Raw genomic sequence first — 15,585 nt, forward strand, 5'->3', positions numbered from 1 at the left:
TCAGCAAGTTTCCAGGCACAGTGATTGACATGGACAAGCCACTGTTGTATTTTGATTTTTAATCAATACATATTTTGAAAAGTACAGTACAATACATAGAACCATTAGTTGGGAAATATTTCAGATAAACCTTAGTGGAACTGGATATGAATTTACAGAACCATTAGTTGGGAAATATTTCATATAAACCTTAGTGGAACTGGATATGAATTTACAGAATGTAAAATTTCAGTTTTAGTTCATTAGATTCATAGATGGGTTGTTGGTAAGTCTCACCACTTTTGTTGTGGCTTTGTATACAACATCATGTAATTAAAAATATCGCCACTAGAGGTCAGTGTTAATACAACGCCAGGGTAATAGGAGTTGTTGCTGAATTACTGAAAGAAGCTCCTCCTGATTTATTTATCCAGTTAATCAGAACCGGTGTCATCCAGGCCGTCGCCATCTTCCGCCACTTTAATTACAGAAGGCGATTTCCGCTTGCGCCTGGCGATGCAAATAAAAAAAAAGACAAAACAATCCCAAAGTTGAGCAGTATTTTGCCATTTGCGTGTAAACCGACAGCAAGCATTCACCTCATGTCTTTCCTCATGGTGTCAATCTGGCCGTGAAGTTGCTCGTTAGCCTCCAGCTGCTCCTCCAGCTCTCTCTGCAGCTTCTTCTTGGCGTGCTCCAGGCGCTCGATCTCCTCCTCGGCTTCGTCCATCTGCCTCTTGGCCGTCTTCAGTCTCTGAGTCAACTGCGGCGTTCGCAACCAGTCAGACGGCCCCGAGGCGAGCGTGAGCGACCGCGACGCGGCGCTCGTACCTGGTCCCTGTGCGTCTGCAGGTTGGCGTGCTCCTCGTCGGCCTGCATCTTCATCTCCTTCACCTTGCGATCCAGCTTGCGGTTGGCTTGCTGCAAGTTGTTGTTGTCCCTGAGAGGAGATGCGCCAAGTGATGCAGCAAGGGTGAGGATCACCACAGAACTATTATATAAAACATGTCCTCTGTAATAGCACGGAACTTATTCTAGACATTACATAAATAAATAAAAGACATAAAAATACTGCCTAGAGACCGAGTGAAATGAAGCCGAGTGCTTACCTTTCCTCCCCTTGCAACCGCTCCTCAAGTTCTTGGATGCGGCTGTTGAGTTTGGAAATGAGAGAATCCTGGTTGGTCCTCTGCGAGCCTTCTAAATGAGTCACTCTGCTTTTCAGGTCTTTATTCTGACGCAGGAAATGAAACAGAGGACTGTCACAAATGAGGCAAAATTAAATTAATGCTGGATTTCCAGTGCAGGTCAGAGTCCGGTCACATACACAAAATAATGAGGAGACATCACTTAATACATAAAGGCATCAGTGAAGAATAGCAAAATCTATGCTTAACCTCTTCAACCACCTTTAGGATGAACTAGAATGGATGGTCATCAGCCAACGGCTACACGTACACAACATATTTTTCTTTTAATGTTGGGTCCGCCCTACCTGTCTTTCCAGGCTCATGTTGTCACACTCCAGGTCTTGCTTGACTGCTCTTTCCTGCATCAACTCGCTCCTCATCTGATCCACCTGACGCACACCACATAGGACTACACATCAAAATGCACAATTTGGCACAATACAATCACATTGCATTGTAATATAAGATTGTCTAGTGCAATGGTGCAAAACAAGATGTACGATGGACAAAAATGGAGGCTCTGGTGGCATACATATACATAGATTTTATATTTCAGCTATCTCAACAGATAGATAGCTAGCTAACCAGACAGACAGACAGACAGACAGATAGATAGATAGATAGATAGATAGATAGATAGATAGATAGATAGATATGCAATGACAAGATAGAATGTATCCCTGAAATCGGCTGGATGGGCTTGTGCTACCTCCCATATTGACAAAAAAAAAACCTAATGAAGAAGGTCACTTTTAGTTTAAACGGAATTCATAAAAAAAAAAAGGAAATACTGTCTAGTCTTAGCAGCCTCTCCTCTCTAATAACATCCAGAGGCCCAGTGAAGGGAAAGTGAATCGCCACACACAATAGTTTGCTGTTTTGTGTCTTTGCGCTGCACCCAAAACAGTGTTTTGTGTCAATTAGGCCCCTGCGCTTTGCTTCTAACAGTGGCCTATTTTGAAAAAAAAGGAGAAAAAAAAGGGAAAAGAGTTTCCCTTTCTGATTGACATTAACATAATAAGAAACATATTGTGAGGTGGAGGCATACATTAGCGTGGCTACAAAGTGAACAAAAAATGAAACGATGAAACAAAAACACTCTTTTTAGGAGACGACCAGACAGCTGTGGGGAAATCTGAGTATGCGGCCCCGCACATCTGTTTATGGTAAAAGCACAACTTGAGATAATAATTGTACAATGGGCAGGTTGACCCTTGACTGGATCTACACAAATAATAAAGGTCAGAGTTCGATGTAAAAAGCGTGTAAACTTGCCTGTTCTTTGGTTTTGTCTAATCGCTCCATCAGGCGGTCAGCAGTGCTGCGCTCATCGTTAACGTCTTCCTCGAGCTGACCGATGCGGCCCTGAAAAGGAAAAAAGAATTTTATTTTTTTTTAAACTTTAGTGCATGGATTATTTTCATACATTTTCATCAATTATGGTAAACACATACCACACTGACTTTCCTTTTGAAAAGCAATACATTTAACTTTGTGAGGATAAGGGGTTAGGAAAATTGGATTGGATTGAAAACAATAAATATGACTATTATGAACATTTTAATTATTTGGAGTCATATAAAAAACATTTAATTAGCTGATATTGGCACCTTTAAAATCAGATTATTTTTTTTTAAGTTGAGATAATGACATTCAAATGCCCCGACCAAAAAAAAAAAAAAAATCTGCAAAAAGTAGGATAATTTTTGTGATTAGTAAAAATAATACACCAAGACAAAGCATTTCAAAATCATTTTATGCCATTAATGTGACTTAGACCTGTACTACTTGATGGGAAAACATATTTTCAAGAGGCAAAGTAAAAAAAAAAAAAAAAAAAAAAAGATCTAAAGTGGTTGCATAAGTGTACACACCCTCTTATGACTGGGGGATGAGAACCAATCACATTCAAACTTATGTTAAATGGCATATTACTTAGGAAGACACCTGTACAGACAATTAAGTTTTATGAGGGTGACTGTTTCAAAAAATGAAAAAATTAGACTTGACCAGTATCTTTTTATGATTTATATTAACTCATTCACTCCCAGCCATTTTCACAGAAGCAACCCCCTTCGCTCCCAGCTGTTTTACTGGATTTTGACTGAGGCCCACAGAATATTGTTTTTATAATAATATATGAAACATGGAACCTACCAAAAGAAAGTTTAGAGTCTCTTCTTTCATCATGAAAAAAAGTATATTTCTATCGGTTTCCGTTTTGCACTAATTAGCATTACAATATAGCTAAGTTTCATCATTATTCACGAATCTGCTTAGAATCGTGGGGAAACGGCTTATTATCTCTTATATTCTGCTGCCACCTGCTGGCTGTTTTTGTAATTACTACCATTTTTTTTTCACCTGTTCTGTGCAGTTGAGAGGCTGCATCAAAGCCTTCTGTATGCTTTAGCATTAAAAAAAAAAAAAACGTAAAAATCGTATGAATACGTCTTTGGGATACTTAATACATTTAAAATACAACGTATTTATATGTTTTTGGTAGCAAATGATTTAAAGACTCCAGTGTATTATATTCATCACTGTTTGTATATGAGTAAGCTGACACAAGACGGCTGCTCACTTCAGTATTGAAACAAAATTCCAGCTAGTTTGAAAATATATATAAAAAAAAAAAAAAAAAAAAAAGAGATTGCCTCTCCCTAGGGCGTCGGTGATTGTAAAATGTTCCAGTGTAGGTGTTACACTTGGACAGGTTGGAGAACTTTCCCCAGTAAACACGAGGCTTCCTCGCTCGACGCGCAGTGTCAACACACTGTGTCATGTTTTGTCATCAGCAAAGACAAACAGTGGCGAGACGTGAGATGCTGCTGCAGTGGCGCCGTTCGGTACCCTCATTACTCCCAGGGACGAGGCAAAGACAAATAGTGGTGCCAGGACACAAAAACGCCCCACGGCATGTGACCAAGTGCGATATCTGGTGTGCTCGTGTGAATGCCTTCACGGGCTCATCAGTATGTTGAGAGTTGTAACAACTCATTGCACAACAAGCAGCAGTCTGTCAGATAGTAAACATTTTGAAAAAGAAGTTTACGGTACCTCTAAGAGTTTGACATGCCGCTCGCGGTCCTCCACCGTGGCGGCGTTCCTCTCCTCCAGCTCGTCCACTTTTTGCTCCAGCTGCCGGGCCCTGGACTGGGCCTCCTGCTGCTCCCTGTGACACCGCCGCAGATTCTCCTCCAGAGGAAGCAGCTGAGCACAGACATAAACATGAAGATTAGGAAATGTTAAAGAAGTGATACTTCTGACTACTTTCCATTGGAGCTTCAAATTCCCTTTGGACTATTTCAGGGGTCTGCAAACTGCGACTCATGAGTCACATGTGGCTCTTTAGTCTCTCTTCTGTGACTCCCTGTGAACTCGAAAACAAAAACAAAAAAAAGTAGAAATGTATATAATTTTTTTAACATATTTATTTGTATTTTTTTATATAAAATATTTTTCAAATGAATTAATGCTTTAGATAAAAATGAATAATTAATTTTTTTTTTTTTAAATGTCAGAGTCCATATGTTTTATCCATCCATCCATCCATCCATCCATTTTCTGAAACGCTTGCTCCTCACAAGGGTTGCGGGGGTGCTGGAGCCTATCCCAGCTGGCTTTGGGCAGTAGGCGGGGGACACCCTAAACCATACCTTTTAGTTATCAGAAAAACGATGAAAACGTGTTTTTAAAATTACAGAAAAAAAGTCCAATAAGTGACCAGAAGATGTCCAAAAAGGAAAAGCAGAAAAAAAACATCAGATGTTCATGAAATCCCGAAAATGTCAAAGAATTGAAAAAAAAAAAAAAAAAGCAGAAAAGAAAATGTTACAAAAGTAACATAAATGTCCAAAAATAATAATAAAAATAAAAATTAAAAAATAAGAAAATAAGCAGATAATTACCATAAAATATTTTTGGAATTGCCAAAAAAATCTGAAAATGTATTAATAATAATAAATAAAAAAAAAGGCTGATTTTTGTTTTTTAAAAGTCCAAAAATAAAAGAAGAAACCCCCGAAAATAACCATAAAATGTTGAAAGATTGCTAAAAATGTCAGAAAGTTGCTAGCAAAAAAGGCAGAAAAGAAAATGTTTAAAAAGTAACATAAAATGTAAAAAAAAATAAATACATGAAATTAAATTAAAAAATATAAGAAAATAAGCTGAAAGTTACCATACAATATTTTTGGAATTGCAAAAAACACACACACAAAAACAGAAAACATATTAATAAAATTAAAAAAGGCAGAAAAAACATTCAAAAAATTCCACAAACAAAAGACTAAACCCCCAAAATTATCATAAAATGTCAAAAAAAATGCCAAAAATGTCAGAAAATTGCTAGCAAAAAGGCAGAAAAAAATGTCCAAACATTGCCATTAAATGTCCAAAAAGGAAGAAGAGAGGCATAAAATGACCACAATATGTCCATAAAATATAAAAGATGGCAGAAAATGGACAGAAAGGCAGAAAAAAACTAAAAATGTATGAAAAATGAAGAATGAAAATTTTAATAAAAAAAAAAAAAGAAAGACGAAAGGTTGAAGAAAATGAATGTATTGGATGCTGCATAATTTTGTGTTACGGTGCAGCTCGAATTAGCTCTTGCGCCCTCAGTACACGAGGCTAATACTAACACACTGTTTTCTTCAAAACAATCTTTAAATATGTTGCAGCTCCAGATTTTTTGTTATTTATTTGGCCTAAAATGGTTGCTGACCCCTTGTCTATTTCATCTGTGACTTTGACATCTGAACTCACGTTCTGATGAGTCAGCAAAATGATTTGCGAGAGCCACACCTCATCCTGAAGCTTTTTGGCCGCCAGTCGGGATTTCTCCAGCTCAGCTCCCTTTTCCTGCAGCTGCCTGCGCAGCTCGGCCAACTCCCTCTGACTTTTCTCTTTGGCCTCGTCGACCTGGCTCTGAAGAACATCTGTAGACGCTTCGCAGTCCTCCATGATGCTATTCATCTGAGCGAGCGGGCAGATTTACAAGCAGAGAGGTGAAACTGCCCCAATAAGGTTCGGACAATCCCACCCCGAGGAGGCTCGTACCTTCCTCTGAAGTTGTTCCACCGTCCTGTCCTGCAGCCTTCTCTCATCCTCCAGCTCACTTTTGCTCTTCCATAACCCCTCAGTTTGTTTCCGCTCCTCCCTGAGCTTCTCTTTCATGTCCCTGTGCTCGTGGTTGAGTTTGGTCAGCTTACTCTAAAACAACCAAGAGTGTAACTTCTATATCCATGCCAAGATACGTTCACAAAGTATTCCATTTTTTTTCTTTTTTTTTTTTACTTGCACTTCCTCCAGACGTGTCAGCAGCGAGCGGTTGGACTGACACATTTCCTCTTCATTCCTCCTCACATCCTGCAGTGTTTCCTCCAAATGCTGCTTTTCCCTCTTTAGAGCAAACAAACGACAGGAAAACGGGCAGCATGACATCATTTCACTCTGTCAACAATAATGAAACATGTAAAAACAATTAGCAAGCACCAGTGATTCTGGTAATACATTACGAACGTAATTGGAGTATAGTTACTCTTCTAATATCATTAAAAGTTACTTTAAATCTTCTATCTTCTACATTCAAGTAACATCAGCATTTGAGCTATTAGCACATTTTACTACTACTACAGGCAGTGAGTAGCACTCCATCATGCATGTTTTTAATGAAAAACTAATTAACAATACAAAATAAACATCTGATTCCTAACACTGCTTATGATCACTAAAGTCACTAAGCAAATAACATGTAAGAAAGGGAAACTCTGGTATCCGTCTGAGACAGTGACATCATCATTTTCACCACTCATGTGGCCAGAGTAGCTGTGGAGGAAGGAATCAGAGATTCACATTTTGCCACTTGTTGTCGACTGAAAATGAAATCACATGTGCTCAGTGTTTTCTAGGTTTGGTCATGTGACATTCACAAGCTGAGCAGTGATTGGTTACCTGAGACCTGAGCACATTGTGATGTCATTTTCAGTTGACTGCAAGTTGGAAAATCTGTTTTTAAAGGTACTAATTAGACATGAAAAATAAGGAAAATATCAAATTTATTCTGGACAAAATATTAACGTTAGACTGCCAAAAATGGATAAATAAGTAAAGTATCCCTTTAAATTGATTTTTTAGTAGGTCTGAATGATTTTGACAAATCTATTTTCCCCCCTCAAAACTTTCCTCTTCCCATGTGCTTTTTTAAACAAACAGATGCAATAAATTAAACTGTAAGGAAAACAAATTCATGCACAAAGAAAACAGAAACGACACACGCAATGATTTCAGAACAGTGAGGCCACCATTCTGCCTTGAGTAACTTCCATCTATGCGGGTTGAGATATATTCGAAAAGAAAATCATTTTCCTCAGTGGAGGTAACAAACCTCCAGCTGCTTCGCTCGTTGCTCCTGCAGTCTCTCCGACGCTTTGGACTCCTGAACGGCCCGGCTCAGCTGATCCACCTTGCTACTCAGCTCCTGCACTTTCCCCTTGAGTTGGTCTCTTTGCTGACTAAGCTCCTGCACCTTCTCCTTGGCTGCGCCACCCTCCTCTAACGCCTCTACCTTTTCGCGGCCCAGCACGTTGTTGCTCTAAAAGTTTCAACGACAAGTGAAGATCGAGTGAAGGAGAACGATTTAAAAAAAAAAAAATGCCTCGGACTTACCTCTTTGGTCTTCTCCAAATCTCTCAGGAGATGTTGAAGTTCAAGTTCGTATTCTTCCTTAAGAGCAGCAATGTATTTATCGTGGGTCTCCACTTCATCTTTGATGGCCCCTTTCAAGTCGTTGAGCTCCTTCTCCCGTTGTTGTAGAAGCTCCTCATGCTCCTCCTTCACCAGCAGCACCTCCTGAAAGTCTGCGCGCAGCTGGGCCATATCCTGAGACGTGACACGGGTTCATCACTGTCTGGTTGGCGTTCAATGTCGAATTGGGAGACGGAAGTTACCTTCAGAAGGACTTCTTTCTTCGCATTGATCATTTCGGTCTTCTTGGATTGGTCCAGTTCATCGTGCATGTCAGAAAGCTGCTGCTGGAGGTCCTTCATCTGCATTTTAGAACGTTCCCTGTCTGAGATCATCTGAGTCAACCTGGGAAATATAAAATGTGCAGTACACACTTCAGGTTATAAGAGACATTTGCTTGCTACAGTTTTACATGGGTCGGAATATTAGGTACACCTGGACATTATAATGACATCCAATCTGACAAGAAATGTAATAACTTATTTGCTCCCAAAAACGTATAAATATGTTCTATTTTAAATGTTTTAAGTGTCCCAAACACGTATTTGTACATTTATTTATTTTTTAATGCTAGAGCATACGGAAGGCTTTGATGCAGCCTCTCAACTGCAGTGAATGGGTGAAAAAGTAGTAATAACAAAAACGGCCAGCAGGTGGCAGCAGAGTATTAGAGATCAACCAGGGCCATGTTGAAAACAAGCTGTTTCCCTACTACTCTAAGCAGATTTGTAAATAATGAAACTTAGTTATATCCTCCTGACTGAAAAAAAATGGCTGGATTTTGTTTTTTCAGTCGTATTGCACAAATGTAATAATAAGAATGTCATGTTTGGACTAGTGAGGTCACATACAACATGTTGTCAAGAAATGTTCAAGGATGACTTCCCCTTTAGGTGATTTACAGTTTAACAAATAAGCAATGAACAGCATATGCTCACTCGTCTTTGGTAGATTGAAGTTGTGCCTCAATTTCCATCAGTTTGTTCCTGAGTTGTGAGAGCTCAACCTGACTGTTGGCCAACTCTTCCTGTAGCTTCTTCTTCTCCGTCCGGGCCTTCTCACAGGCTTTGGCAAGTGTTTTTTCATTCTGAGGGAAAAAATACATCTGTCTCGTGATGACGGTTGTAGTGATTTGGTTGTAGCAAGTTTTCGACGAAAACTGCCCAAAACCTTCATCTCCGTTTCCAGTTTTTGCTTCAAGTCACACACTTGTGACTCCAGGGTTTGCCGTTTCTCCAGCAGCTGTTTCACCTCTGCTGTCTGATCCTACAGAAGGGGAGGTTACAGTCCAACATGCTACATGAGTCAATAGTGAGCTACAATGGGGAACATTTCACTCCTCTGCTCACTTTTACCTCCTCCTCCACATTCTCAGCTGTTTTCCACTTAAGTCTGTTGATCCTTTCAAGCAGAAGGTTGACTTTCCTCCTGGTGACGGATACTTCGTCAGTGGTCCTGAGAAAGAAAACAAAGTTTTCTGAACACGTTTATCTTCTTGCTTGAGATGAAAACATTGGCCGAACTTCACAGCCTGCCACAAAGACGATTGTATGACCACTTGTGTCGAAATAGGTGATAGATCTTAAAGACATTCCAAGGGAAGGAGTCATTTTATCTGTAAAAGAAAGATCACGCTCTACATTCCTGAATGACTGACTGTGTGTGTATTTGTGAGCAGCTGTGCCAGCAACCCTGTTATCACACTATCACAATATTTTAAGTTGAAAAACTTAATTCTTACACTATTCTATCATCAAAATGCTGTTTTGCTGAGGCTTTTAAGATTTACTGTAAAAAGACTAAGAATTGCTACTAATAAATGTGGGGTTTCTGTAGGCATCGGAAAATCTAATTTTATGATTTTTAATGCTGTTTTGAATGCAGCTTAAAATAAATTTAACGCCCACATACATGCGCACACGTACATACATACATAGATGCATATAGGGCTGTCAGTCGATTACAATTTTTTATCTTAAATAATCCCATGATTTCCAGAGTTAACTTGAGATTAATTTCAAATTAATCACACATTTTTATATCTATTTTAAATGTAATTTTTTTTTTCAAGTTTTACACTCTTGTTAATTAACAATAAAGAAGACAAATATGTTTACCTAATACAATTCAAGCCAACTATGTGGTTGTATCTTTTAGGTCACTGATACAGTAATTTTATAGTACTGTATTTCTTTAAGAAAAAAAAAAGTTATTTGAAGTTAAAAATATATATTATACAATTAAAAGGAGTGTGAAACATTGAGTCACAGATCTGTGGTAGTCATTTGTCTGCCACTAGGTGGCATTGGTGTTTCATGTTGGACATTGAAACAGTACATTTTTCTTTTCAAATTAAGAGCAAACTAATTGGAACATGTAGTTATAGTTATATGCGGCTGGCTGCGCATTGGCATTAGTAATGCAGTTTTCCAGCAGATGAGAAATAAAATGGAAAATGTTTCATGAACCCCTTTGTTATCTGTAGCAACCTAGCTAACTGCTAACTGGCAGACTATCAATAGTGTTTCTTTTTTTTATGAATTTGAGCATTAAAATATATTAAGGTAATATTTGGTACATTATTGGTTCAATTAAAAAAAACAAAAACATTTTGTCCTTATTTAAAGTAGCTTTTTTTTGTCATGTAATTGGTTCGGAAGTGTGGTCCCATGAGGGACCCCAGGACAGCTGATGAAAAACTGTGGCCCGCTCACCCTTCCTTGAGGTAGGTGAAGAGCATTTGTTTCGCTGCGTCTTCATTCGGGTCGACCGACACCTGCTGTCCTTTCAGAAGATCAGGAGTGACCTGGTTAGAGAGCATAATTAAATACAGTGTTCCCTTGTTTATCACGGGTTCATCTTTTGCGGCCTTGCTGTTTCGTGGATTTTTTTACAGTGTGCTTTGTTTTCTTACAGTGTGCTTTTTGGTATTTGTTTATTTTTGTCTTTGCACAGGATCTCTTGAACCCCATGTCCGACCGGGGACATACGGGGCATCTGCTGATTTCTCTCAACGAGACCTTTCCAACAGTGTCTGTCTCGTCGCTCCACAATATTGCATTCTGGAGATAGAAAATACTGTATATACCGTCCTGTATAATAAGTAAATAAAAACAAAACAAAACATACTTTTAATGGAAAAAAATGACTGTAAATGAAAAAAAAAAGATAAACGAAAAATCATTCCTAATAAACTAAAAATCATACCAAAACAAAAAAAAACATAATAAATGAAAAAAAAATACTGTACTGTATAATAAGTAAAAAAAACAAAAAACATACTTTTAATGGAAAAAAAATACTGTAAATGAATGATGAATGAAAAATAATTCATTATAACCTAAAAATCATACCATACTGTATAATAAGTAAATTAAATAAAAAACAGACTTTTAATGGGAAAAAATTGACTGTAAATGGAAAAAAAATGATGAATGAAAAAGCATTCATAATAAACTACAATACAAATCATACCCAAAAAAAAACATATATAATAAATGAAAAAAAATACTGTGCTGCAAAACTAAAAAAAAAAAAAAAAAGCCATACTTTTAATGGAAAAAAAATAATGTAAATGAAAAAAGAACATATATGATGAACGAAAAAGCATTTATAATAAAGTAAAAATCCTACCAAAATGAAAAAACATATATAGTACATATAATAAATGAAAAAAAATATAGAATTAACAGGATTTTTTGTTTTGTTTTGTTTTTAATTAACCCGGATTTCCATTATCACGGGTAGTTTTTGGAACATAACGCCCGCGATAAATGAGGGAACACTGTAGAACCTTTTAAACGAGAAACATGTGTGCGAGAACATCACTTTACCTGAGCGTCTCTTTCCTCAGCGCCATCTGTGCAGGCGCTCTGCGGCGATTCTTTTGTTCTGCGAAGCACTTTTGCTGCCACGTCAATCCCATGATGACCTTTAAGTGGCACGCTGGGTTTGTTCTCTTCTCTCTTGTTGGCCTCTCCGCCCAGCAGCCGAGCCCTGGCCGACCCCGGGGGATACACCCCGCCAGAGGTCACGGCGCCGCCGCACCCCTTCAGAGACGACGTCCTGCTGGATGAAGAGGAAGACGAGTCGGAAGCTCGGCCGCTGTCCACGCTGCGTGACCTCCGCGTTTCCTCCGGGTCCAGCCGACTCCTGGGGCCGCCCCTCCCTCGACGCTGGCTGCTGTTGAACTGGTTGATCAGCTTGCCCACGGACACGAAGGGTTCCGAGTCAACTGAGTTTGGGGATCTAGCGGGAACGTCCGCGGGAGGCGCGTTCTGGTCATCTGTCGGGCCTTCCGCTGGAAGCGGAATCCGAGCTTTGACCTGGTCCGCCGGTCTTCCTGGAAAGGTTTGCGAAGGGTTGAGATGGTTGAGGTTGTTGCTTCTGGGGTCGTACGGTCTCAGGATCTCTGGATGCTTCTGGTAATGAAACTCTGACGAGGTGCTCGTCTGATCCACGGACCTCCTCACCATGCCCGGCTTGTACCCGGTCTGGTGAGTGATGACCGATACGTCTCGGTGGCTTTCCTCGCCAGAAGTGTTCAGAACTACAAAAGGTTGACCTTTAATCCCTTGAACCTGCACCCGAACCCCAAACACACTGTCATGGCCGCCCCTGGGGTTGTGTGGATCAACACAACTCTTCTGCATCCTCATTTCTGGGGAGCCAGCGAGTCCAGCCATCGTGGCTCCTGCTGCATAAACAGATGAACTAAAGGGGGAAATAAGAGATTCTGATATACAAAGATTCCAAACAGGAGGCACTAAATTGTGTGTTCACGTTAAATTGCGCCACAGTTGGAGCAAGAGGTGTCAAGCAGTGTGTGCAGTTCTACATCAAGTTTTCATGACGAGTGATCAACAGTCAATTTGAAATTTTAATCGCAGATGTACAGTGTTACAATTGCTGATGCTGATGTACCAAAAATGCCATGTTTTATCTGGTGCTGTCAAAGTTAATGTGTTAAGTGTTAACTAATTAATTAATCACAAAAAAATATAGAATTAATCATGTATTACACAGATTAATCACACCCTTAATTTTGACCACAAATTATCCTTTAGCTGACAGCGAATGGTTACGTTAAAGCAGGGCTGGGCAAACTCGGTCCTGCAGGTTTTGGATGTTTCCCTTCTCCAACACAGCTGATATATCATCAGCTCATCATCAAGCTCTGCATAAGCCTAATAAGGATTCTGTTGATAGGAATCAGCTTGTGTTGGAAGAGGGAAGCCTCCAAAACCTGCAGGACTTCGGCCCTCGAGGCCCACCCCTACGTTAAAAGGATACTTCACTTATTTAGCCCATTATAGCAATACAAAGTTAATATTTTACCTATAATTAATGTGATACTTTCATTATTTTTCACGTACAATTAGTACCTTTAAAAACACATTTTGCAACTTGCTGTCAACTGAAAATGACATCACAATGGCTCAGGTAACCAACCACAGCTCACTTGTTTTCTAGGTTTGGCCATGTGACATTCACAAGCTGAGCTGTGATTGGTTACCTGAGCCCTTGTGATGTCATTTTTGGTTGACGTTGGTTCTGACAGTCTTGGCCACTGGGTAGAAAAATTGTGGTAAAAAATTTCCTCATATAGAAATGAGTGGGATAATAGTTTTAAAGATGGAAAACTTGAGAGCGTACCCAAATCAGGCCCATGTTACAGCGATGAACGCTGATCCAGCATGGGAAGTCGCACACACATGTTTACACAACATTGGAGTTGTAGTGGGAATAGGACACAGTGACTGACATAAGGCCACCCAAGGGTCTCCTCTCCTCTCTCACACTCACACACAGCTGCGCTCACCACCCAACACGAAGACACAATTCATGCACAAGAGCTCGATTTTGCTGCGCAATGCAAACAACTCACTCTGTGTGTTAATGACACTGTCGTATTGTACCAACAACGCTTAGCCAACTGCATGACGACTTACAACTGGATGAGGTCTGCGGGGTGTCGTCACCCACTTCATGGAATAAAGGAGCAATATTTGTCAAGAGAGATGTCGACACTGGAGGCATTGTCATCGTTATTATACTCAATTTAAAATGTAGAGACATATCTGCCATACAGTTTATGTCTTCATTGATGAATAAGATAACCAAAATATTATAAATTGCTCTCACATGAGAGTGCATTCTACATCACTGCAATCAATAACTAATTACCCATATTAATAATTATGCGGTATAGTCAAATAATACCCGTTTGATCGCATTATATTTGTAAAATAATGCTATGCAAGTGAATAATTTAACCAAAATATTATGAATGCCATTCATTATGATGGAGTGAATTCTGTACCACTGTACTATCATATTACCGGTAATAAAAAGTGAAATTGTTTAATACCTCTCTTACAGAATTATGTTTCATCAGTTTGATCTTACTTGACTAATGTATGTGCAAGATACATTTACTATAAAACAAGAGACACTTTCTACATTTTTACACATTTTTTAAACTGATGGCTTTATTTTGAGGTAAAAACTTTGGGGTTACTAGGTTGGGAAAATCCACCTTTAGCACATGAAAAAATAGGTTTCCCTCAAAGTGTACTAGTTTACAACATAAGGTAAGTAAAACCATGTGTTCTTATGGAATTTATATCATAGAGTCAACATAAAAGTTGCAAAATGTTATTCTTAATGTTATTCTTAAAAAAAAACAAAAAACAAAAAAAAACACCGATTTTAGCAGCAATGGAAATTGACATTCAAATCAACCATTGTGATTATTCTGAGTGCTTTCTTAAGCTTTTATGTTAGTTAGCATTAGCTAGTTACCGTGTTCCACAGATAAAATAACAACTATGCAAACAACAAGCACGCATATCGTTAGAACAAGGCAGGGCAGGGTTGACTGGACAGGACAGCAACATTAAAAAGGAGAGGCTGTCTGTCACAGAAAGCAAGCGGCTTTGAACGGATGAAAAAAAATAAATAAAAGAACTTTACCGAGGTTCCTTAAACTCACCACAAACACGTCTAAACCGTTCCTTGCTTTTCTTTCACAATGTAAAGGTGTAAAATCGTAATAAAGAGGGAAACGTACCCGCTGTGAGCGTGAAAGTGAGTGAAATGCGAGTCCAGTGTGTTAAAGTCCTCCTCTTCCTCCGAACTGTCCCGCTGTGCTGCCTCTGCCCAATGAGGCGTTCAATGACGCCTCGGTGTCCGACATCACACTGTCACGTGACAAGAGGATACTTCGCTAAATTAATGCGTTTTCAATTAAAATTACGAAATCCAATCATTCCGAAAGACTGTTTTGCGTCGTGTATGTTTTTTTTTCTTTTTCTTTTTTTAAGTTTAAACAGAAAGGTGAGCTCATTGGTTGTCGGTCTCCCCTGTGTTAATAAAAGCCACAAAAATGTTATTTTTCCTGTTTTCAAAAACAAAAAAAAGTGCAATTGTAGAGAAAATGTAACATTGAGAAACTAAAATTATGTTTCTGTAAAGTTGTCACTTTAACAATAAACTTTTAATGAGGGTATTCATATTTTAACAAGTGAATTTTAAAAAATACAATGAATTGCTTTGAAATATTAAATCTACAAAGTAAGCATTAGTTTATAAAAAAAAAAAAGTAATTCCTTTAGTAGTACGACATAATTTATTTAAAAAAAATTCCTTTGTATGTGTTCTAATG

The 15,585-nt window shown here is 38.8% G+C and overlaps 1 protein-coding gene across 4 annotated transcripts; it reads right to left on the bottom strand.

The window, feature by feature from the left end:
* Positions 1-39: 39 nt before the first annotated feature.
* On the bottom strand, positions 40-15,333 carry LOC144015826 (cingulin-like protein 1). Of its 4 annotated transcripts, none has more exons than XM_077516203.1 (19): positions 14,992-15,333; positions 11,753-12,632; positions 10,634-10,698; positions 9,269-9,374; positions 9,090-9,185; positions 8,858-9,006; positions 8,123-8,264; positions 7,842-8,054; positions 7,561-7,767; positions 6,471-6,575; positions 6,234-6,386; positions 5,979-6,149; positions 4,230-4,382; positions 2,445-2,534; positions 1,475-1,558; positions 1,089-1,213; positions 811-919; positions 579-742; positions 40-489 (listed from the first exon to the last, which is right to left on the bottom strand). In XM_077516203.1, exons 2-19 carry the CDS (start codon positions 12,602-12,604, stop codon positions 414-416), a joined length of 3,060 nt encoding a protein of 1,019 aa, XP_077372329.1. In that variant the 5' UTR covers positions 12,605-12,632; positions 14,992-15,333; the 3' UTR covers positions 40-413. The 4 variants fall into 4 exon arrangements, with proteins under 4 accessions (XP_077372329.1, XP_077372326.1, XP_077372328.1 ...); XM_077516200.1 differs by having other exon boundaries at positions 10,634-10,725; XM_077516202.1 differs by having other exon boundaries at positions 9,275-9,374; positions 10,634-10,725; positions 14,992-15,332.
* Between the last annotated feature and the right edge of the window lie 252 nt (positions 15,334-15,585).

Source organism: Festucalex cinctus, chromosome 3 (assembly GCF_051991245.1).
Source record: "Festucalex cinctus isolate MCC-2025b chromosome 3, RoL_Fcin_1.0, whole genome shotgun sequence".
NCBI classification, from domain to species: Eukaryota; Metazoa; Chordata; class Actinopteri; order Syngnathiformes; family Syngnathidae; genus Festucalex; species Festucalex cinctus.